General features: G+C 41.3%; 1 protein-coding gene across 1 annotated transcript in view; it reads left to right on the forward strand.

The window, feature by feature from the left end:
* The first annotated feature begins 6,236 nt into the window (after positions 1–6,236).
* The window catches only part of Heatr1 (HEAT repeat containing 1), a 43,519-nt gene continuing 24,794 nt past the window's right edge, over positions 6,237–24,961 (forward strand). The window contains exons 1-19 of the mRNA NM_144835.4: positions 6,237–6,332; positions 6,602–6,775; positions 7,284–7,500; positions 9,765–9,906; positions 11,912–12,013; positions 12,312–12,452; positions 13,576–13,787; positions 14,007–14,140; positions 15,750–15,852; positions 16,885–16,995; positions 17,387–17,504; positions 18,379–18,486; positions 19,516–19,611; positions 20,071–20,159; positions 21,258–21,469; positions 22,082–22,203; positions 22,907–23,098; positions 24,087–24,270; positions 24,374–24,510. Of these exons, the coding sequence (NP_659084.3) occupies positions 6,634–6,775; positions 7,284–7,500; positions 9,765–9,906; positions 11,912–12,013; positions 12,312–12,452; positions 13,576–13,787; positions 14,007–14,140; positions 15,750–15,852; positions 16,885–16,995; positions 17,387–17,504; positions 18,379–18,486; positions 19,516–19,611; positions 20,071–20,159; positions 21,258–21,469; positions 22,082–22,203; positions 22,907–23,098; positions 24,087–24,270; positions 24,374–24,510 (2,562 nt within the window). The 5' untranslated portion in view covers positions 6,237–6,332; positions 6,602–6,633. The remainder of the gene's footprint in view (positions 6,333–6,601; positions 6,776–7,283; positions 7,501–9,764; positions 9,907–11,911; positions 12,014–12,311; positions 12,453–13,575; positions 13,788–14,006; positions 14,141–15,749; positions 15,853–16,884; positions 16,996–17,386; positions 17,505–18,378; positions 18,487–19,515; positions 19,612–20,070; positions 20,160–21,257; positions 21,470–22,081; positions 22,204–22,906; positions 23,099–24,086; positions 24,271–24,373; positions 24,511–24,961) is intronic.

Consider the following 24,961-nt stretch of genomic DNA (forward strand, 5'->3'; position numbering starts at 1 on the left):
TACGTTCTTTCCCTCTATGCTGTGGGTCCCAGGATCTGACTCAAGTCGTCAGGCTTGGTGGTGAGTGCTTTTACCTCCCCAGGCAATGTTCTGGCCCAGGTTTGGTTTAAAAGAAAAATATTGATTCCCAGGGTACTATTCAGACCTTCTACAACCTTCCTTCCTTACCCATCCCTTTGTCTGACCCAAGACTCCCTGGAAACCCACTGGCCAGGCCAGGGATCAGGTAGGCAAACTAGATACATGAACATATCAAAAAGACCATCCACCATGATCGTATAGGCTTCACACCAATAATGCAAGAATGGTTCAACATACATAAATCCATAGATGCAATCCACCATATAAACAAACTGAAAGACAAAAAAAACACATGATCATCTCATTATGTGCAGAAAAGGCCTTTGACAAAAATTTAACACCTCTTCATGATAAAAGTACTGGAGAGAGTAGGTATACAAGAAACATCCCTCAACATAATAAAGGCAGTTAACAGCAAGCTCACAGTCAATATCATCTTAAGTGGAAACTTAAAACAAATCCACTAAAATCAGGAACAAGATAACATGTGAAGTCTTAGCTAGAGCAATAAGACAAAGGAGATACAAATAGGAAGGAAAAACATCAAGTATCATTATTGGATGAAAATATAAGTTGCATATATAAGTGATCCTAAAAATTCTATGAAGAAACTCTTAAAGCTGATAAACTTTCAGTAGTAGCAGGATACATTCTTTTTTTTTGTTGGTTTGTTTTTTGTTTTTTGTTTTTTGTTTTTTGTTTTTTGAGACAGGGTTTCTCTGTATAGCCCCAGCTGTCCTGGAACTCATTTTGTAGACCAGGCTAGCCTTGAACTCAGAAATCCGCCTGCCTCTGCCTCCTGAGTGCTGGGATTAAAGGCGTGTGCCACCACCGCCCGGCGATACATTCATTTTTAATACACAAAGATAGCATTCCTATAGACAAATGAACTGAGAAAGAAATCAGAGAAACACCCTTCACAATAGCCACAAATAACAAACTACCTTGGTGTAACTCTATCCAAGCAAGTGAAAGACCTGTATGACAAGGATTCCAAGTCCCCAAAGAAAAAAATTGACGAAGATCTCAGAAGATGGAAAGATCTCCCTTGCTCATGGATTGGTAGGATTGACATAGTGAAAATGGCTGTCCTATCAAAAGCAATCTACAGATTCAACGCAATCTCCATCAAAATTCCAACACAATTCTTCACTGAACTTGAAAGGGGGAATTTTCAGCTTTATGTGGAAACACACTCACACACACACACACACACACACACACACACACGATAGTTAAAACACCCATGAATAAGAAAAGAACGGCTGGAGGTCTTCCTATCCCTAACCTCGATTGTACTATAGAACTGTAGTAATAAAAACAGCATAGCATTGGCCCCAAAATGAACACGTTGATCAATGGAATCGAATTGAAGACCCAGACATAAATTCACACTCCGTGCATACCTGATTTTTGTTAAAGAAGCCAGAAATACACACTGGGGGGGGGGGAAGACAACATCTTCAACAAATGGTGCTTGTCAAAATGGATGGCTGTAAATAGATTCATACTTACCACCCTACACAAAACTCAACTCTAAGTGAATCAAAGACCTCAACATAAGGCCAGATACACCAAATCTGGGAGGAGAGAAGAAGGTGGGGAATAGTCTTGAACCCATGGTACAGGGATTCTGAACAGAGCACTGAAAGCAGCACAGGCACTAAGAAAAACAAGGAGACCACATGAAACCGAAATGCTTCTGTATGTCAAAGGACACTATCAATCTGAACAAAGCAGCAGGCTACAGACTGCAAAAGATTCTTACCAACTACACGTCTAATAGAGTGCTAATATCTAAATATATCTAAAATACATAAATAACTTAAAAAAAAACCTGAACATTAAGAAAACAACCCAGCCAGGAGATGGTGGTGCACGCCTTTAATCCCAGCATTCTGGAGGCAGAGGCAGGCAGATTTCTGAGTTCGAGGCCAGCCTGGTCTACAAAGTGAGTTCCAGGACAGCCAGGACTATACAGAGAAACCCTGTCTTGAAAAAACAAAACAAAACAAAACAAAACAAAACAAAACACCCACCCACACAAAAAACAAACAAACAAAAAAACAATTTAAAAATGGAGTACAGATCTAAAGAGAGAATTCTTAAAGTCATAAATATAAATGGTTGTTCTATCAAAAGCAATATAGATTCAACCCAATCTCCATCAAAATTCCAACATAATTCTTCACAGAACTTGAAAGAGGGAATTTTCAGCTTTAGAAACACTAAGAGACACTCAACATCCTTAGCCATCAGGGAAATGCAAATCAAAACTACTTTGAGATTGCATCTTACCCCAGTCAGAATGACCCAGATCAATAAAACAAGTGATAGCTCATGCTGGGGGGCGTGTGAAATAAGGGGGACCCTTATCCATTGCTGGTGGGAGTGTAAACTTGCACAACCAATATGGAAATCAGTGTGACAGCCCTCTAGAGAGCTGGGAATCGATCTATCTCCAAGATCGATTATAACCTTCTTGCGCATATACTCAAAGGACTTGATATCCTACTACAGAGACACTTGCTCAACTATGTTTATTGCTGATCTACTTATAATAGCCAGAAAAGGAAAACAGACTAGATTATTGTTTGATGTTGGTCATGGGTACCACAGTAGAGAGAGAAGCTCACCAAGATACTTAGCCTTAGCCAGGCAGTGGTGGCACACGCCTTTAATCCCAGCACTTGGGAGGCAGAGGCAGGCAGATTTCTGAGTTCAAGGCCAGAAAAATAAAAAGACGCTAAGCCTTCATTTTTCTGAAGGAGCAAAGGGATTCAGCCTTCTTAGAAAAGACTGACACCCAGCTAGCTCACTCCAGTTACTTTATTCAAACATCATACAAGGTGAATTGTGGCTGGAAAAAGCTCCAGTTACCGAAGTTATCTTGCCCTTGCTGCCCATGAGAACAGACAACCTATATAAATTTCAGTCCCTTTTGATCATGGCAATCCATAATCAAAAGTAAGAATTCCAGGTTTGCCAGGACTGTCTTCAGGACCAAGATTAGTGCTCTCATATAGCACCAAGTGCAGACCCTCCAGAGAGACAACAGTGCTTCAAGGTTCAAACAGTCTCAAAACAATTTCTCAGCCTCTACTGATTGACTCAAACATAAAGGCTTTGCTGAAACATTTCTCTCAAAGCCAGACTCAAAGGCTTTACCATACATTTTACTTAAAGCCAGACATAAAGACTACACTATACTTATCACTACACTAGATGCCTATCAATGAATGAATGAGATAAAGAAAATGTGACATATTTATACAATGGAACATTACTCAGTGGTTAAACAAATGAAACCGTGAAATTCTCAGGAACATCTATGGAACTAGAAAAAACAAATCATAACCCAGATCCCCAAAGACAAAAATGGTAAATAGTCACTTATATGTGGATGTTAACTGTTAATTTTTCAATAAGCAGACTACCATCTATACAAACATAGAGATTAGGTATAAAGTAAGGGGCTGGGGGAGGGTAGGTTGGCTCTCCCTAGGAAGGGGAAATAGAATAGACAGTTATGGAAGAATGTGGTGGGATGGGATTGCAACAGGAGGATCAGAGAGAGAGAGAGAGAGAGAGAGAGAGAAGAAAGGGGTGAGGGAGGAAATACAGGGAGAGACAGCTAAAACTAAGGGCCATTTGACGGGTTGTATGGAAACTTCTAAAATATAGACATATATGAAGGTGATCCAAGTGGAATTACCAAATCATGGGAAAATGGAGCCCCAATTGGATGTCTTTCGTTACCAAATGAAGTCTCCAGTCCCAGGAATGGGTTACATCGAATCAAGTTGTTAGCCAAAGGGGCCCCATAGGCATCTCCAGACAACCCAGGCTATTGCCAAAGCTGTTGATTGCTCTCCACAAACTGACTGTAAGGCCATATTGCTGCAGACAACATCTACACAATTCATCGAACGTGGAGAAGTCGAGCTGGTGCCTACAAACAGCCTTCACACCTACTGACTAGTGTTAATGGTCCTGGGAGGTGCACTGCATGCTTACTAGAGAGAAAGGTAAAGACCAATCTAGCTACCAAACCTTTGATCGATAACAGTGAGCTGCCTGCAAGCTATGCTGGTACAATGATGGCGCAAAGTTGAGGAGTAACCAATGAATACCTGGTTGGATTTAAGGGCCAGTCCATGAGATGGATTCCATGCCTTACACTGCTTAGTGGCCAAGAATCTGAGACCAGATAGGCTAGGGAACTAATATATATATTAGACAATAGTATATATATGAGACTTTTAAATACACACACACACACACACACACACACACACACACACACACACACACACACACACACAGCTCTTAAAGACATTCTGCTATACTCAGATCAGTATTTCTTGCTTAGCTGCTACCAGAGAAACTTCCTCCTGCAGCAGAAGAGAACAAATACAGAGAGCCACAGCTGGGTAATGTCTAGAGAATGAGAGACCTCAAATACTCAGTCGTAAATATGATGTTTCCATCTAATCCCCCCCCCCACTCCCTCAGGAAGGCAAAAAGGAGGCCAAAGGGGACGGTAGGAGAGGAGGACAAAAAGATAGAAAGAGCCAGTGGGGATGGAAGACACCAGGAAAGCAAGACCTTCCAAACACAGCAGAAGAGACTGTGGCAGCACGCACGCACAGGGCTTCCACAGGTCTGGAGCAGATGGGCTTTCAGCACTGAGAGAGGAAGGACACAAGCCCCTGTCCCTAACCCAGAGGTATCTCCCACTGACAATCACTCACAAATCAGTTTTCTACAGTGGAGCTAACTCACTGTGCAAACCTAAGGCTAGGTCCCAATTACCATATGGACAATGTAAGATGAGCTAACTTGAACTAACTCTGTAGCATTTTTGGACCTTTTTTGCCTCATAATTCTTTGTCAGGGCATCTTTTCCCCTCCTTATAGGTCCTTTGCGTATATATCTCCGTTTCTGGTTTTGCATTTTTATAAGCTTTCTGTGTGTATAAGCAGGTATGTCTCTTTCTATATGTGTTTCTTGAGCTTTTTCTTTGGCACTTTTTTCTTCTCTTTGTTTTGTCTTATTCTGATGTTTGTTTTTATTTTGCCTATCGCCTTCGTCGTCATCATCGTATGTTTGTACCCTAAATAAGAAAGAGAAAAAACGGTGTGGATTTGGGTGGAAGGGGAAGTGTTGGAGGATCTGGGAAGAGTTGTGGAACGAAACTGTAACCAGAATATGAAAACAAAAAAGTTTTGTGTATTTTTTGTTTTTGTTTTTTGTTTGTTTTTGAGACAAGGTTTCTCTGTGCAGCTCTGGATATTCTGAAACTCACTCCACAAATCAGGCTTGCCTCGAATTCAGATCTGACTGCCTCTGCCTCCCTCGAGCTGGAATTAAAGAAGTGAGCCGCCACCTCCCATCTTGAAAAAAGTTATTTTCACTTAAAAAAATTAAAATGTCATGTTTCTAATAATAATAATAACAGAATAAGAAAAACACCACTCCCTAGGACTGCAGACAAGGCAAAGGTGATAAGGTTGTCAGTAACTGCGTTCAGCGAGTGTTTACTACTTACAGAGCAACCAGATTGCACTGAGAACTACAACTCACGTTAGGTTTGTGCCCTCCTCGGGTAGCATTAGAATTAGAAACGCGGCTTCCCGCGCTTCAGCCCCTCGCAGGCTGGATAAGTATCTCGTGAATGACCGGTTCCTGCTACACACCCGTAAAGCTCCCAAAGGCGGTTGGGGAAAAAGAATCCCAGACCTAAGCCTGAAGGCACATAGCAACACTGAGCGAGGCGTCGGGTACCTAGAGAAGCGAGCTGTAGCACCAAGGAGCGGAGGGGCGGGACTTATAGGTGGCTTTCTGGAAAGAAGGGGGAGGTACTGTAGGCGTGGCTTAGCACATTTTCGTGAGGGTGGAGCTTAAAGGAGGGGCGTGGAATAAATGTGGTGTCTTGGAAAGAGGTGCGGATGGAAGGCGGAGCTTAACTGGATGAGCGAGCGGAGGGTGGGGCTTTGAGGTTCAGGCCCTTAGAGGGGAAAGTAGGCGGGGAATTAAATGGCTGGCCTGAATAGGCGGAACTTAGAGTCACGGAGGCGGGGCCGTTGTATTGCGTTTTCTACAAAGGTGTCCCTTTTCTCTTGCCGTAGTGAGAAGCCGGAAGTTCCTATGAGGCGTGCTTTAGAGTTCCGGGACAGTGCCGGCACCATGTGGGAGCTGATCTGAGGAGTTGTTAGCTGTCTAATCCTGCTGATATTCCGAGTTCAGGGTGAGGAGGAGCACGGTGCGGCTAGGCGCGGCCGTGACTTGGAACGGGTGGCCGGGTGGGCCGTGAGGTCGTGGTGCAGAGCTGGGGAAAGCTGGTGCTGCGGAGGCGTAGTTAACGCAATTGCTGTGGTGGGTCCTGGAGGGTCGGGGAAGCAAGTTTCTGTGTCCTCGAAAGGACTGAGCGCTGTATTGCCAGAGCATGAGCCCTGGCCTGCCATCTGTTAAGGCGCCTGACGTTTCCTAAAAACTTTTCACGCTGTTCGTTCTTAGCCGGTGTTTTGAGACATCCGCCTCCGTGCAAGATGACGTCCTTAGCCCAGCAGCTCCAGCGACTCGCCCTCCCTCAAACTGATCCCAGCCTCCTATCGAGACGTGAAGTTGCCTCTCTGTTATTTGACCCCAAGGAGGCGGCCACAATCGACAGGGACACCGCCTTTGCCATCGGTGAGCCACCTTTCACTTAGCAAAGCTCCCAGAGCATGATATCGGGGAGTTGGGGGGGGGGGAGGTTCTGTATTTTCTTGCCCCCCCCCCCGTTCGCTTCCCGAGCAGTACCTTGTTTTCTTGGTAAGGGGGTGGGAAACAGCAATACTGCTAGATGTGTGAATGTATTTATAAATAATGGTATCTGAAATTTCACAAACTAACTAATATGTAAAAAGGAAGAAAAGTAAAGAAACCGAGACAATGACTGTGGTGTGAGAGGAGACTTTCAGAACTAGATGTAGTTTTAATGACTAAAAAGAAGGGCTCGGGTGGAGTTCTTGTCATGAAGTACTTTCTTTTCTCCTAGTGAGTGGGGGTCAGATTTATCCTATATGTTAACAACTAAAGCCAGTGTTTGAGAGTGTCTAACACATGGTAACAGAGTTCATGAGCTTGGGGGTGAGGAGAACAGGAGAGTATCTGTTGGGTTTGCCTACAAAGAAGTTACACGTGACTCTCCTCCTAGGATGCACTGGCCTGGAGGAGCTTCTTGGGATTGACCCTGCCTTTGAACAGTTTGAAGCGCCATTGTTCAGCCAGCTGGCAAAAGGCTTGGAGCGCAGCGTCCAGACCAAAGCAGTGAACAAGCAGCTGGATGAAAACATTTCATCGTTCCTCCTTCACTTGTCTCCTTATTTCCTCCTCAAGCCAGCGCAGAAGTGTCTGGAATGGCTGATTCACAGGTAGCTAAACCTTCATTAGTTGCCAACACTTGGTAAGCTAGATTGCTTTCACAAATTTCAAAGGTTAACATGATGTTTAGAATGTCAAGTGAACATGCTCTTCTTGAATAGGGTGCCATTAGTTCCTGTCTAGTGTGTTTAGGGTTTAGGGGGTTTGTTTGTTTGTTTGTTTGTTTTTTGAGACATGGTCTCAGTGTGTATCTCTGGTTGACCTCAAACTCACAGAAATCTGCCACCTTCTTCCCCAAGTCTGAGAAGTATGTCATTGTCTTTGGCTAGTTTTGTTTTGGGGATAAGGTCTTATTATAGAGCTCTCGTTTGTTGTTATTGTTGTTTGTTTTGTTTGTGGAGAGAGAGTTTCTCTGTGTAGTCTCAGCTGTCTTAGAACTCAGTGTGTACACCACCCTTGCCTCACACCCAGAGATCCACCTGCCTCTTCCTCCCAAGTGCTGGGATTAGAGGCGATACCACACCTGGCTCAAGCTGGGTTTTGACTTACTTTTTTTTTTTTTTTGCCTGTCTGGCCTGGAACTTACTAAGTAGATCAGTTTGCCTCAGATTTATAAATCTGCCTCTTTTTGCCTCCCAGGTCCTCAGTAGTGTGGTTATAAGTGTGTGCTACCAGACCAGCCTTAACTGCATCAGTACTCAGGAGCTGATGCAGCTTCACATTGCAGATCCGTTAACATGGGGGCAAAACGTACAGTTCCTTCTTACCTCGCTAGGTGTAAAGAATGTCTTTTAAAATATCAACCCAAATCACGTGGTATTAGTGATGTGCGCGTTAAGCATTTATGTACCAGGCCTTGTACTCTAAGCACTATACGTGCTAGGAACCAAACTCTGACCTCTGCGAGAGCAACAAATCCTGTAGATGGCTGAGCCATCACTACAGCCCTTCTTCATGTAACCTTTATTCAGCAAATGTTAAAGTGATAAAAAAATATATATATATCTGTAGGTTTTCCTTGGTTGCTATCTTTTAAATAAATACCTAAATAAAGTTTTACACAAGATTTAGAGAGGTAGCTATGCCAGGGTTTGTTGAGGAAAGCTTCATTCAAGTAGTGTTTTAGTTAATACCAAAGCTTGTATAAAGTAGATAGAAGGCAAGGTCTGCTACTATTAAAGTCCATGTAGGGGTTTAAGAGATTGCTCGTGGTGAAGAGTGCTTAGTGTTCTTGAAGAGGGCCTGGGTTGGGTTCTCAGTACTCACGTCAGAGCCACTTAGAGCTATCTGTAAAACTCCAGGTCCAAGTGCCCTCTGACCTTTGTGGGCAAGGGTATGCATGTGCTGCACAGGCTCACGTGGGCAATAATACATGGTGTTTTTTAAGTGCATGCAAGAGAATAGGAGAATCTTTAAACATTTTTAATGTAGAGAGACTGACAAAAAATTTTTTCAAGTTCATATACAAATTATATATGTTGTCATCTTTTCCTTTTCCATTAATTTATTTGTCATTTTCTATCTGAATAAATTAATGTGATCTTATTAATTTTTTTTTCTTTTTTGCTGGCTATGGTGCCTCATATCTTTAGTTCCAGTGCTTGGGATCAGAGGCAGGCGGAGCTCTGAGTTCAAGGCCAGACTGATCTTTAAAGCATGTTCCAGAGCATCAGGGCTACATAGAGAAACCCTGTCTTGAAAAACAACAATCCCTCCAACCCCCAACTGTCCCCCACCCCCTCCCAAAAAAACCTGGTTTTGGAAACATAGCTAAGAAAAGCTGTAGACAGTGACTGTAGCACAGAGAAGCTCAGTGAAGCTCAGTGTTTATTGTCTTGTTAGCCTGCTAGCTTTCTGTGACTTAGTGGTGACTACACAGTTTCATTAAAGTTGAAAGAAAGTGAATAGGGTATAAATTTTGATACTGAACATTCAAAATGTTACTGCCTCCAAATTGATTCAAACCACATTGACTCTAACTTGAATGCAAAATGTAGGGCTTCTTGTGTTCATCTTGTTGTGATTGATACTGGCCCTAGCTCTTTGTAGTTCATTGAGACAGGATTTGCACCTTTTAGAAGCAGGCACCTTCCAGACATGTTGATACACTCTTGAGAAGCAGGGGCAGGGGGATCTGTGAGTTTGGCTATCCTGGTCTTGTCTGCATAGCAAATTCCATGCCAGGCAGGGCTATCCAGTGACACTTTGTCAAAAAAAAAAAAAAAAAAAAAAAAGAAAAGAAAAAGAATATAAAAGAAGGACCTTTGTGATTTTTGTATTTTGTACTGATTTAATTGTTTCATATTTTTCTTAGGTTCCACATCCATCTTTACAATGCAGATAGTCTCATTGCTTGTGTTCTGCCGTACCATGAGACACGGGTATTTGTGCGGGTGATACAGCTTCTAAAAATTAGTAATCCGAAACACAAATGGTTTTGGCTGTCTCCTGTTAAGGTAACATTGTTTAATGACATATTCATTCATGTACATGCTTATTATAAATAATGATTAAGGTTTCATGTTTGGTTTGCTTTGGTGGGTTTTTGTTGTTGTTGTTGTTGTTTCCTTTTGAGGCAGGGTCTCACTGTGAAGTCCTAGGTGGCCTCAACTCAGAGTGATCCACCCCCTTCCTCCTTAGTTGCTTAAGTACTTTTGTTTTGGGGGTAGGGGCTCACTATATGTCAGCTGGTTATGAACTTTTCTTTTTTGAGAAAGGGTCTCTATGTGACACTGCATGGCCTGAAACTCACTATGTAGACCAGGTTGACCTCAAACTCACAGATCTGCTTGCACCAAGAGCTAATGACAGATGGCAGTGGAGCTGGCAATCAGAACAGAAGAGAATGGATGGGGAATTTTGAGTTCAACTTAATTTGGTTTAGGAAAAGTCAAGCCCTTACTGATCCTGGGGACAGTCAGTAGTATCCATGCCATTGATTTCCTAGCTGAAACTCTTTGTCAATGCCATCTAGTGTTTAGACATTAGACAACACATTTTACATCATACTCTTTATAATCGTGGAGTCTCATAAACTCTTTTTTTTTAAAGATTTATTTGTTATATGTAAGTACACTGTAGCTGTCTTCAGACACACCAGAAGAGGGAGTCAGATCTCATTACAGATGGTTGTGAGCCACCATGTGGTTGCTGGGATTTGAACTCTGGACCTTCGGAAGAGCAATCGGGTGCTCTTACCCACTGAACCATCTCACCAGCCCCTCATAAACTCTTTATACAGGCAAGAACAGACTCAGAAAATTTAAGCTACTTGCTAGAGTTCCTATAACTGAAGTTGGCACGGTTACTATATGAGCCCTATTCTTTGTACAGTTACTCTGCATCAGTAATTTTGGTGCGAAAGAAATTTTTTTAAAAGATGGAAGGAGTGGAACTTTTGAAAAACTTACACAAATTAAAGGGACTAGGATTACTTGAAGAGCATCAGGATATTGTTAAACTTGAGAAAGTGTTTGGAATGAAAGGATAGTTACCTGAGAAGAAAGCCTAGCGAGATCTGTCTGTAACAGAGACTAGAAGAAAGTAGTGTATGTCATAGGCAGGACCTTTACTCCATGTGAGCTTGCTGATGGGGCTGGGAGCGGAGCTGATGAGGAAGAGAGCAGACTAGCAGACTGTGGGCCTGCACCAGGAGCTAATGACAGCGGTCGTGAACTCAGCAGTCAGAAGGAAGGAGGGAGGGAATCCCCAGTTTTGAATTAAAAAGAAAATTTCAGACTCTAGATGTAAATTGGTCGGACTAACTGGAGTTCAAAACGTGCAGCTTGTGAGAAAGCAGCTGCTCAAACTGAACATCCAGCCATTTTCTCCTGGTCTTCCACAGACGGCTCCGTTATCTAGACACTAACTCTTTCCAGGTCTCTAAACCTCATTCTCCCCATCAAGGTTACTTGCAGTCTTCATTTAATTGTTTTGTTAATGTTTATTCACAGACCATGTGCAGTAGTAGTTAGTAGCAATATAGTTTGGCTCGGGTCTATTTATGCTATTAGGATATTGTGAGCCGGGCGTGGTGGCGCACGCCTTTAGTCCCAGCACTTGGGAGGCAGAGGCAGGCAGATCTCTGAGTTCGAGGCCAGCCTGGTCTACAGAGTGAGTTCCAGGACAGCCGGGGATACACAGAGAAACCCTGTCTCGAGAAAAAAAAAAAAAAAAAAAAAGGATATTGTGAGGCAGACATGGAACAATATCATGTTGGCAAAAAAGCCAAATCCTACTAGTAGAATTATGCAGAGCTATAGAGTTGGGGTTAAATACATACATAAACAGCACATGCTGAGTGTTTTATACTGAATTCTTTTGCCTTCATTGTCACCTGCTCTTTGGAGTTTCTAAGGGTTTATGTATTAATCTCATCACCACCAGTTATGAGGGGAGATTGTATCTGTGTTGGTGAGCTGCCACATGTTTCTAATAACTTGTTCTTTTTATTAATAATAGCACTCTGGAGTACCTTTAGCTAGAGGAACTTTGGTCACCCATTGCTACAAAGACCTTGGATTCATGGATTTTATTTGCAGCCTAGTGACGAGATCTGTGAAGGTGAGCCGTGAGTGAGTTGTCGAGTGTGTGGACTCATAAAGTGATTGCTTACTCTGAGAAAGGAAATGTGTTCCGTGGAACTTGGAAGAAGTTGGGGTACATGAGCAGGTGAAGAATCAGTCTTTTCACCGGAGATATTTTCTATTAAAAAAAATTTATCTATTGGTTGTCAAATTCCAGCTATAGTGATTATTAAGTAGAAACTATCTGAAACTGTCAGGAAGCTTGTCAGGCAAGTCATTCTCAGTGCTGTGTGTGATACTTAGAGAGCCGACGTGTGCTGTGGTCTCTGTTCCAGGCCTTCGCTGAGGATCCTGGAAGCTCCACCCGGTTGAGAGTGCTCTTGGCCTTCTATGCCTCCACCATTGTGTCTGCTCTAGTGGCCGCTGAGAACCTATCAGACAATGTAGTCGCCAAACTCTTTCCATACATCCAAAAGGTAGGTCAAGTAGATCATTTTCTAAAGGAATTTGCTTGCTTGTGAAAATTTCATGGAGAAATAAGTGTTTTCAGATTGATTGTTTTTTTTGAATGGTTGATAAGATTCAATCTTTCGGTTTAAAAGACTCGTCAGTTCTTGAATAAGTGTCTAGTAATGAATGTTAGCTCTCACTGCATCTAGATTTATTTTCTTAGTCATAGACTGTCCTTCAGCACAGGCTCTCACTTACCTGTTCTTTCAGCACTGACATCTTTCCAGACTCTGGACAGAGGCTCTGCTTTTCCTTCTCGGGCCTCAGGTTACTAGCTTTAATTCAGTATAGTTCTTACCCCCGTGAGGGATGAGATGAACAACTCCCTTCCGAAGACACGAGCTCACAGGTCAGGCAGAGCTTGTTGCCTCTGTTGGGATGTCTGAGTTAGGAGGCTTTCCTGAGGTCCCTTCTCATCCTGTAGACTTGTCTCATCCCTGTGCCCATATAAGAGTGGAGGTGAACACCTTGATTTTTCCACCTCTAGAGAGTCATTGGTTGTCAGTGTATATTACGTTTTATTGATCCTTTAAAATGTGCAATGTATGTATTTGTTAAGGTATTTTTAAAATTACATTTTGCTTAAAGGGCTTATCCTTTTCATTTGTTTGTTTGTTTGTACATGTGGGTACTGGTGTGGAAGCCAGGGGACAGCATGTGAGGGCTTGTTCTATTTTTCACGCATGTGGGCCCTGATGATTGAGCTCAGGTCATCAGGCATGATACCAAGTGTCTATACCTGCTGAACCATCTTGCCAGCCTTAGGGTTTTTGTTTTGTTTTTCGAGGCTTTTGCTGTGTGGTTCACACTGGTTTTAAACTCATGTTCATCTTGCCTTGGCCCCTGAGTGCTATGACAACTGGCTTAGAATTTGATTTTTGTTTTTGTTTTTATCTTATACATGGAAACATAAGGATTGTACATAACGCTGCTATAGCATGTAATGTTTCAGTATGTGTAGTTACTATGTTTAACATTTAAATCAGGGCAAACATTGACATTTCTAATTTGTTGTAGTTAATAAACATGTTAAGTAGAAGAACATAATTTTATATTTTGTCATTTTCTTTATATTTTAAAAACATTTAGGGATTGAAATCCTCTTTACCAGATTATAGAGCTGCGACATACATGATAATCTGTCAGATTTCTGTGAAAGTAACGATGGAAGATACCTTTGTGAAGTCACTGGCATCCCAGCTCATCAAAACACTGACCAAGGTTCCTTCTCAGGTCAATGATGGATTAGGTTGCCTGATAATTCTCTTACAGCGACAGAAGCCAGAGAACCTTGGGGAAAAGTATGTATTATTGTATAGTTAGAGGCCAGTAAAGTATGTATTGTTGTATAGTTAGAGGCCAGTAAAGTACGTATTGTTGTATAGTTAGAGGCCAGTAAAGTACGTATTATTGTATAGTTAGAGGCCAGTAAAGTTGATTTGAATAAGGTTTGGTAAGTGTGCTTTTTAAAATGCTACTTGTCTAATTTGTTGCTGTTGTGTATGCTTGCTCCTTGAAAGGCCGTTCCTTCACTTGTGTGGTGTTCCAGACCTTATAGGGCTACTTCACGGGATCTCCGAGAGCTACGATGTGAGCCCTCTCCTGCGCTGCATGCTTCCCCATCTGGTGGCCTCTGTTGTTCAGCACATTGCAGGTGTGTGCCTTTCATTTGAGTCTGAAAGCTTCCTGTCAATTATCTTCAAGTGGGACGCCTGTTGGTAGATTTAACTGTTTAATATTTCTTCTAATTCAGTAGTTTCTGTGTAACTTGTCTAATGAGTGAAAGAATCTTTGGGTTTGGGAGCAGGTTCACTGACGGGGGACTTGTTATTCTGAGAAATTTCTCAGGATTCTGTTACTGAGAGAGGCTCTGAAGAAATGAGAGAATTTGCCCAAGTGAACTTTTGTTTCCCTTCTAGATACTTATTGGTCTCTAGTGTTTCATTCACAGTAAATATCCAGCTTCCAGAAGTAAGCCAAGATTTCATGCATAAAAATCAAAATTATGAAAGAAAACGATTAATTTGCGTTATTTCTCTTTATTTCAATAAACAGAAAAGAAAGTAAATACTTGGCTCTGTTGCTGCTTAGAGAATACTAACAAAAATTATTCTAAATTATCTTAAATATGATGAATACGAAGAAAAGCATTTTTAAAATTATGTTGGAGTCAGATGTAAAAAAGATTTGCACAACCCAGTCTTAGCTTAAAGCTTTTTTTTTCTCCATTTTTTATTAGGTATTTAGCTCATTTACATTTCCAATGCTATACCAAAAGTCCCCTATACCCACCCACCCCCACTCCCCTACCCACCCACTCCCCCTTTTTGGCCCTGGCGTTCCCCTGTTCTGGGGCATATAAAGTTTGCGTGTCCAATGGGCCTCTCTTTCCAGTGATGGCCGACTAGGCCATCTTTTGATACATATGCAGCTAGAGTCAAGAGCTCCGGGGTACTGGTTAGTTCATAATGTTGTTCCACCTATAGGGTTGCAGATCCCTTTAGCTCCTTGGGTACTTTCTCTAGCTCCTCCATTGGGGGCCCTGTGATCCATCCAATAGCTGACTGTGAGCATCCACTTCTGTGTTTGCTAGGCCCCAGCTTAAAGCTTTTATTTCAGTCAAGTCTAGAAGACGGCAACCTTGGTTTAGTCAGGAGGCATTGACACAAAAACTTAACTTGTTTGTTCTCAGAAATCTAGGTTATAGCCTAGCGTCACTAACTTTTAGTTTGATCTGAGGAAGCAATATATAATTTTTGCACTTGTTTTTTTATTGATACCTGTGCCATGGTTATACTTACTAAAAGTGTGGAGAATCTGAGGTGAAGGACAAATGAGAGTAATATACACAGAAACAGTTTAAAAACTGTAAATTACTCAAGAGTCAAAACATATATTCAAATGTAAGTAAAAGAAGGCTAGGGAGATGGCTTAGCTATTGAGAGTGCTTACTGCCCTTGCAGAGGACCCAGGTTAAGTGCCCAGCACCCATACAGGGGACTGCATTCTTACCTGTGGCTCCAGTTCCAGGGGATCTGATGTCCTCTGGCCTCTGCAGGCACCTGCATGAGCTCCACATAGGCACATCGTCATATACATAAATAAAGCCAGCTTTTTACACAAAGAGAAGAGGTTTACAAGCTAGATTCTGGTATCTATGTTTTTAAGTTATTAGTAGTAAAGTTTTTCACTGTAAATAAATCTAATTATGAGCATGTCAAAAAGAATATCCCTAATTCAGTTTTCATCTGTTACATATTAAGGAGAAGAAGCTGAAGGGATTGATGGTCAGATCTACAAGAACCACTTAGAAGAAATACTTATAAAAATACCACTGACGAACAACTTAGACCACCTACTGGCTAGGTAAGTTTGTTCAGCATGCTTCTGATGTGCATATTTATGGGTGAGTATACATTTCAGGAGTTAGGAGTAGTTTTCTTTTTTTTTTTTAAGTTTTATTTATTTATTTATTATATGTAAGTACACTGTAGCTGTATTCATACACTCCAGAAGATAACGCCAGATCTCATTATGGGTGGTTTTGAGCCCCCATGTGTGTTACTGGGATTTGAACTTAGGACCTTCAGAAGAGTAGTCAGTGCTCTTAACCTCTGAGCCGTCTCTCCAGCCCCGGGAGTGAGTTTCTAGAATGCTTTTTAACGTATTTTGCACTGTCTATATCATTGCACAAATTGTAGGTATTGAGTCTAACAGTTGATAGCATAAAATGCAAAAGCTTATAGAAGGGAATGAGAAGGTAGGAGGCTAGCTACATATGAGTTGTAACTAAGTTGATGAGTGTTTAAGTTGTTCTCTTAATAAATGGGCTGTAGAGTCTGAAATAGCACATCAAAGCCTAGAATCTTCATATTGAGAGTAGGTGTGCAATGGGAATTATTTCCTCCTTTTCTCTGAAAGGCATTTCTGTCTCCCCTTTCATTTCCTATTTGATGGACGGTGCTTTGTGGTGAATGGAATGCTTAAGTATAGTAGTAGATGCAGGTTGGAATCTGGCTAATACCACTATAGTTTCAGAGGTGATTTGGAAGCCAGTCCTCCAGGGTCTGTTTTTGCCACTGTGTTAGGTGAGAAATGGAATGCCTGCAGTTTGTGTTCATGGAGGCTTACTTTACACTCTGGAGTCAGAACAGCCTTTAAACCTTAAAGCCCTGTCCTACTCTTTCTTACATAGAAAGGGTCACTAGTGTTGCTTTGCGTTTGACCTCAGACAAATTGGAAGGTTTCCTATGTCCTAGTTTTTTCATCAGCAAAATCAATATAATTTCTTTCCTATGGAAGTGTGATTATTAGAGACATGATTTATAAAGCGTTTAGCACATAGCAGGGATTCCATGAATGGTAACCCATTTTGCTGGTGTTCCACTTCTTTTGCAGCCATCTTTTTGAAGAATATATTTCATACAGTTCCCAGGAGGAAACCCAGGCTAATGGAGTGGCTTTGCTTAATGAGCAGTTTCTTCCACTCATCAGACTTTTAGAAAGCAAGTAAGTCAAGTGTTGTGAATGTTGTCTTCAGTGTTTATTGACTGTTCTTCAAAGAAATAACTTGCAAGTTGTGTCTTAAAGCAATGGGTTGTGGATATTTGTTTTTATTTTTTTCCTTTTCAGAAAGGGACAGTATATTTATTATGAGATATATTGAAAGACAAAAGGAAATAGGACTGTAGAAGGTTTGTGGACAATATAATTTTTTTAAACTAGAGATATTATTGTCTTCATAGTGACAGACTTGATCAATATTAGCCTTTATATATAGCATGTGTTAAAATTACGTTTCACTCTAAGTAACTTTTAAAATGTCATGTGTTCTGTACACGTGTTTGAGTGTGGTTAGCAGCTCTGTCAGGAGGACTGATGACGTGTGACTCCCGCTTAGATACCCCAGAGCGTTGGATGCTGTGTTAGAGGAGCACCTGAAGGAGATCACAGGCCTTAAAAAGCAGGAGCTGTTCCACCAGTTCATTTCTCTCTCTACGAGTGGAGGCAAGTATCAGGTAAGTTGTTCTTCCGCAGCACGGTTACGACAGGGATTGCTGGACAGTGTCAGGCAGAAATTTCTGCTTTCCTCCCTCTTTGAAACTTCAAAGAGCTGAGGATGTATACAGTTTGATAGTCGCTAGAAATAGAAATAGGGTAGAAATCATAACTGGAGAATGTAATATCAGGGAAACATTGGGAATTTTGTATGATGTTGGTTAAGTCACCACAGGGTAGCTTCACAGGCTCCCAGCATGCCTTGTCCCTCTTGGCGTGCATCTACCAGTGCAGGGCCTGCAGTCACATGATTACAACCATAATAGATCTTGAGAAATATTCTGGTGATTCAAGCCTAAATACTAGAAATTTGATGTTTAGGCAGAAGTTCTTATAATTAGCCTTCAAAACAATTATTTTATTGAAATATGCAGTTTTTCTCCTGAAGTTGGGCTATTAGTTTCCGTGCTGTTGCATTTCCAAATCAAGTAGATAGGTAGCTGTCATTTGTCGCCTGATTCCATGTTCAGCTAAGCTGCCACCGGCTGGAACATGTCTTTGTTGTTAGCTGCTGTGTTCTGTCTTCAGTGAGGTACCAGTTTAGTATCTCACTTGGAATTAAACATCCATGAAAAGTGCTGAGCTACTTTATCATACTGTTTCATTAAAGTGAACCCATACACCTGTCCACATAAGTACACAGAACGCATCATGTACAACATGTATGTCTTCCTGTGTTTTAACTCATGCGTGTTGGCTAAGTTTTAGAAATGAATGTAATTTTCTGTTCCTGCATTTATGATTGTTGTACAATACACTAGGCAGCGTAGGGTGTTTTCATTTTTGGTTATGTATTACTCAGATTCAGTGAAATTAATTATGTTGGTCCTACAGTTTTTGGAGGATTCTGACACCTCTTTGATGCTCAGTTTGAATCACCCACTGGCTCCTGTGAGACTTCTGGCCGTTAATCACCTAAAAACTTTCATGAAAACATCAAAGGTTTGTGCCAACAGCTTTTACTTTAGATTTTTTCCACCTTAGAGTAACTAGTCTAATTTTAGAGTAAGAAATTGGGATTTCTATCAAGAATTTATGTTGTATAATTGCATTGTCAAATTTTACCATTTTTTAGTTTCTTTGGAATATCTGCCTTATAGAGTTTTTTATTTTGTGTTGTTTTTTTTTTAAGATTTATTTATTTTATGTATATGAGTACACTGTTGCTGTCTTCAGACTCCAGAAGAGAGTATCAGAACCCATTAACAGATGGTTGTGAGTCACCATGTGGTTGCTGGGATTTGAACTCAGGACCTCTGGAAGAGCAGTCAGTGCTCTTAACTGCTGAGCCATTTCTCCAGCCCTTATTTTGTGTTTTTATATTGTTATATTTTAAAGGGTATAGTTAATTTTTTAAATTACATTTATTTATTTACTTATTTAGTGCCTGTGCATATATGCACAGGTGTGTGCACAGAGGTCACAGAAAAACTTCTGGGTCAGAGCACCATCCTGTGGATATAGGAGATTGAACTTAAGGTATCAGGCTTGGTGGCGAGGGCCTTCACCTGCCCACAGAGCCATCTCAAGGACCTTCATCTCTCTCTGAGCTTTTTTTTTTTTTTTTTTTTGGTTTTCAGAGACAGGGTTTCTCTGTATAGTCCTGGCTGTCCTGGAACTCACTTTGTAGACCAGGCTGGCCTCAAACTCAGAAATCCGCCTGCCTCTGCCTCCGGAGTGCTGGGATTAAAGGCGTGCACCACCATGCCCGGCTTGTCTGAGCTATTTTTAAGGTCAACTCCCTAATTAAAAGATGGTATTTAGAGTGTATATATTATGTTCAGGGAGCCTGGAAGAGGACTGTAGTGGTCACCAATCCCAGAAGGCCTGGTGTTGATGGCCTAGTTCTGCTTTTGTTGTGTTCTCAGAGCTGGGCCTGCTCTCGGCACTGGTGTTCTGAGATGTCTCTTCCGGTGTGAAGGTTTGTGAGCTTCTTTGTTGCAACAGTTAATTTGCTTTTCTCTTGCTCAGGAGGGCATTGATGAGACTTTTATTAAAGAAGCTATTCTAACCCGGTTAGGCGATGATAATGTGGATGTTGTTTTAGCAACTCTGAGTGCTTTTGAGGTGAGTAAACGTTTTGTGGGTGTGCACGTTTTATTTGTCAATGCTTTCTTGTTCCTCTTACATGGTCCTTGACTTCAGATGGGAATGGGTTTGGAAATTAGTTCACTGACTGTAGACTTAAGTCTGGTGATGAGTCTCACAGGGGTAGTTAGATTGCACAATTTGCTGGGTAGGGAAGTACTACAAAAAGGAAGAGTGCTTTGTGAGTTCTTAATATTGCAGTAAGAGCTTTGTGTCAACCATGGCAAATTGGGTCATGAAAGCAATTTTTGAGAAGTTGTTCTCCTAAGTGAAAAGAAAAGTTCTGAGAGAAAAGTTCTCATAGAAAAAAGTTAAATTGGAATCTTTGGAGAAAATCTTTCTAATTAGTCTTTTCAATAGTAGTGTTTCTAAAATGAAATTGAAAAGACTAATTAGAAAGATTTTCAATATTTACTCATGGTATTTTTCCCTTTCTAGATTTTCCAACAACACTTTGGTGTAGAAGAGACGGTTTCAAGTCTTCTGAATCTCTTTCAAAGAGCAGACCTTTCAAAGAACGAGGGGTGGTACGTGTTCCCTTCTGTGTCATGCTCTTGTCAGTCAGTGACATTCTCGAGTTCTCTCTGCTGCTCTTCCTTTCTGACCAATGGTGTCAGTGACTTTGTGATCGGCCTTTGCTCATGACTGTAGAACAGAGCTTTAAGAAAGTTCTCGCTGTGTGTGTGTGTGTGTGTGTGTGTGTGTGTGTGTGTGTGTGTGTGTGTACATGTGTGTGCATATGCCGCTGCACACCCTTGGAGGTTAGAATACAGTTTTGAGGAGTCCGTTCTCTGATTTCACCTTCCCATGGTCTGGGAATTGAGCTCAGGTGCATATGGGTGCGATGTATTTAGATTATATGTACCCCAATTCCTCCTAGATCCACCCCTTTCCCCCTTACCTCCTCTCAGTTTTGTGTCTTCCATTCTTCCTTTATAACCCTCTAAGTCCAGTTTGTGCTGCCCATGTGCTGGTTCAGGGCCAGCCAGTGGAGTGTGTTGATCTACCTTAATAGAAACTAGCTCTCCATTTCCCAGAGAGGATATGTGTTTCTTTGGCAATGTGATCTATAGGGGTTTGCCCTGTATAAATTTATGTGCACCTCATATATACCTTGTGTTTCTGGAAGCCAGAAGAAGGTGTTGGAGTCCCCAGAGGTGGTATTACTACTGCATGTTAAATTACCATGTGAGTGTTGCAAACCCAGCCCAGGTCTTCTAGAAGAACAGCCAGTGTAGTCTTCTTAGCTGATCCATTCTTTCTCCAGCCCTGGGATATGCTTTATTTTTTATTTCTTTTTTTAATGCATGAGTGAATTTCTACTGTCCAGTGGAGCTGAGATGTCTGATTTAATATATTTTGTTACAGTTAGAAGTTTTTGTTTTTTTTTTTTTTTCAGATTTTTGATTTTTGTTTGTTTCCTTTTAAGATATTTGACAGGACAAAGTTATTGGCTAGATAACTCCTTTTTGGAATGGATTTGAGGTTGTATCTTGGTGATCTCTGAGCAATATTTTTGTCTAGGAGACTAGACAACCTGTCACCAGTTGATCCAGAACAGTATAATAATGAATTCTGCTGACTTGAACATGTGTCTGAATCAAAGGTACTTTCATGTCTTCCAGGTTCAGGGTGCTTGAGCTAGCAGCAAACATACTAATTAAAGAAGAGATACTAAGTAAAAATGACCAGTTGGCAAATCAGGTGGTTGTCCAGTTGCTGCCTTTTATGGTTATTACTAGTAATGATATAGAGTCTCCTGATATGAAAATTGCTATACATTTGTCAAAATCAGGAATTTGTTCTCTGCATCCTCTATTAAGAGGCTGGAAAGAAGGTAAGAAAGTCAGTTGTTAAAGTCATAGTTAAACGCCCACTTCTGTTCTACAAGGCTTTTCCCCTCCTCACTTTTTGCTGTTGTTCCATTCTTTTTTTTTGTTTTTAAGATTTATTTATTATCGTAAATAAGTACACTGTAGCCATCGCCAGATGTACCAGAAGAGGGCATCAGATCTCTTTACAGTTGGTTGTGAGCCACCATGTGGTTGCTGGGATTTGAACTCATGACCTTTGGAAGAGCAGTCAGTCAGTGCTCTGACCCCCTGAGCCATCTCATCAGCCCTCTTTTCTTATTATTTTTTGTTGTTGTTGTTGTTGTTCCATTCTTAAAAGCTGTTTTGCTTTAATCAAATACAAAGGGAATTTTATTTATTCCTTTGAGACCATGGCTGAGAGTTATAACTCAAGCTGGCCTGGAACAACTTTATAAAACAGATATAAATTTTATAGAGAAGATAAGAAAATTTGAAATTAGATTAAAAGTAAAAATAAAAGGCAAGCCTTGGTAGAGAACTAGTAAATATTTTATCTAAATGTCTTACTTTTCCCCAATACTTTATGTGGATGCCAGTGATACAGTGATATAGTATTCAAACCTTTTTTTTTACAGCTCTTGAAAATGTTATTAAAAGCAGAAAATCAAGAGAAATAATTGGTGTAGGAAACCAGAAGATGGTTCAGCTGCTGGGCAGCAATTTAAGTTTAGGAGAGCGCTCTACAGTGTTGAAGCTGGTATGTTGCCACCCCTCCCCTCCACTCCGCCTTCTGCTCCTCAGGCTTATTAGGCTCCCACTTCTGCTCTACGTGGCTTCTTTTCTGAAGTTTTGCTGCTGTTCCTTTCTTACACCCTGTTTTGCTTTAAACAAATACAAGAGTAATTTTGTGTATTCCTTTGGGGCCATGGCTGAGAGTTATAGCTCAAGCTGGCCTGGAACTTACTGTGTAGCCCAGGATGAATTTCTGATCCTCCTGCCTTAACCTCCCAAGTGCTGGGATTATAAGCTTGTATAAACCACCTGTGGCTAACTTAGCATGTTGGACAGATTATCTGAAGTCCTTAATATTTTATATCACTTTTGGACTAGTGAGAATACTTTGTTCTTTTTAATCTCATTTTTCCTATTTATATTTAGACTATTGAAGTCTTTTCATTGTTAACATAGCAAAATGAAATTAAAAGAAAATACTTTAGTAAACCTTTTAATGGTATTAGGTGTCTGACTTACTGATTTTTGTTGTTTGTATTCTTAGGTCTGTGGGTTAAATGCATAAACTTGTCAAGTGTAATTTTGTCCATTTTAATTTCTAAGTTTGTATCATGGCTTAGCAATCAGTGTTTACTGATCTTTCTGTCGTCTTACTTTATACACAGTACCTAGGTAGGCCTGAGATAGAAGACTGACTAACTAGTAATAGAGGGTGCTTATTTCTCAAGGTCGAAGATCTAGTCTGTGCTGGGGAAAAGGAGTCTTACAGCCTGAAGCAGAAAGTGGCGTTTCACGTGACTGTGTCTGTGCTGATCTCTTGCTGCTCATCCTTCCAAGAAACCTGCTTCCCGTTTGCTCTAAGAGTGTTCAGTTTATTGCAGAAAAAGATAAGGAAGCTCAAAAGCGTCATCACTGCTGTGGTAAGGAGTGCGGTGTCTGCAGGAAGTTGGGTGTTGGGTAAAATAACACTGTGGTCTGATGGTCACAGCTAAACTGAGGCCCAGAGGTCTGGCTCTGGTTGGGGAAGTGGGAAGTGCTGGTCAGAATGTTAGCCGTGGGTATCAAGACAAAGCACTCTCGTGCTTTTCCAGGAAGTGTACTTGAATCACAGGGTTCTGAGGGTTGGACTCTTCTGCTGTTTTATCAGCGCATAATCCAGGTTTCCTTCCTATCTACTCCACTGATTCACGTCCACACAAAACTTGTCCTAGTATTTATTGAAAGAATATCGTAGATATTTAAAATCATTGAGTATTCCAGTAGGTTCAGATGTCTCTGGCCCACTGTTGTCCTGGACAGTGTTACTAAAGTTCCTAGTGTCCCATTTTGAGGTAGCAAGCTTTTGTTTTAATACCGCTGTTTGCATCAGTATTTTTCTTTTATTTATCTTCTAAACTTCAAAGGGCTGCTCATTACAGGATTTTCTAAGAGAATTACAACTCATATTTATGTATACTCTCAGGAGTTTTATAAATTCTAGCTGTAGCCATTGTTAACTAAAATTATGTGAAATTAGCATGCTTCTTTAGACTTTAAAAAGTGGCTCCAGTGAGCCTCTCTTAACGTCTGACTGACTTTTTTATGAGGTACAGTAACTGGAGCTGTGCTTGTCCTCCGGGCCAGCAGTGTAGAGTGGTGTGTTTTGTTCAGTGTAGGCAGCAGGTTGTTTCACATTGCTCTATTAATGCCCTTTATGAGGAATGTATCTTTTCAGCTGTAGCACTGTGTCCACACACATGCACACACACACACACACACACACACACACACACACACACACACACACACACACATGCACACACACACCAGTGTGACACTCCCGACTAGGAGTGCGTATCCGTTGCAGTCATAGAGCACCTGTTTGGAACTCTGAGGATGAGCTAGCTTCTGTTTCCATTCATGTTTCAGGAAATCCCCTCAGAGTGGCACCTGGAACTGATGTTGAACAGAGGATTGCCGGAGGAGCTGTGGGTGCGTTACGTGCAGGAGCTCCACGGTGCCCAGAGGGTTGTCATGGAGGACGCCATTTTACTTGTATTTTCCATGAAATGTTTTATTTTTGCAATGAAGGCTCCAAAATCTTTTCCTACAGGTAAGGCATGGTCATGAGTCTTCAGTGTGATGCGGTACTGCGTTCCTAACACCATACACGGTTCACCTTCACTTGAATGACAAGCTCCCCCTTGTCCCCTCAGGTGCCATGTGGTGGAATCCCGAGCAGCTAGATGAAGACAGCAGACACTACCTGCACCTGCTCATTGGTATCTTTGAGATGCTGCTGGAGGTTTCTGATGCCATGCATTTCAGGGTTCTGATTAGGCTTATAATGAAGGTACTTGGCTCACTCCTCACAGGCATTTCTGCTATAGGTAGTGTAGGTTATTTTAGTACTAAAGCCTAATAATAAAGTATATTTTGCGGCAGTGAACAATGTGTGCTGATAAACATGCCCTCGAGAGCAGTCTAGTACTTACAGCCAGGTAGCATGTTGAGTATAGAGTAGCATTGCAGCATCCCTATTGATGAGCTGTTGTGTTTAAAAATCAAAACAACTCAGTCTGTTTTTGTTTTGAATATCCTTTATAGATGAGTAAACTGGCTGAGTGTTCAGAGATGGTGGTTAGGAGATGCAGTGTCACTCACGAAGCTTCTGTGGGCTTTACTGCCTCCATGATGCAAGCAGCGTGTTCTTGTCCTTGTCTGACTTACTCTTTCTGTGTCTTTCAGCATTGTCGCCATCTCTAACTCCTTCGAGAGCTTTTAGTGTAGCTTTCCAGGTCCCA

The sequence above is a fragment of the Mus musculus genome, chromosome 13, assembly GCF_000001635.26.
Source record: "Mus musculus strain C57BL/6J chromosome 13, GRCm38.p6 C57BL/6J".
NCBI lineage: Eukaryota > Metazoa > Chordata > Mammalia > Rodentia > Muridae > Mus > Mus musculus.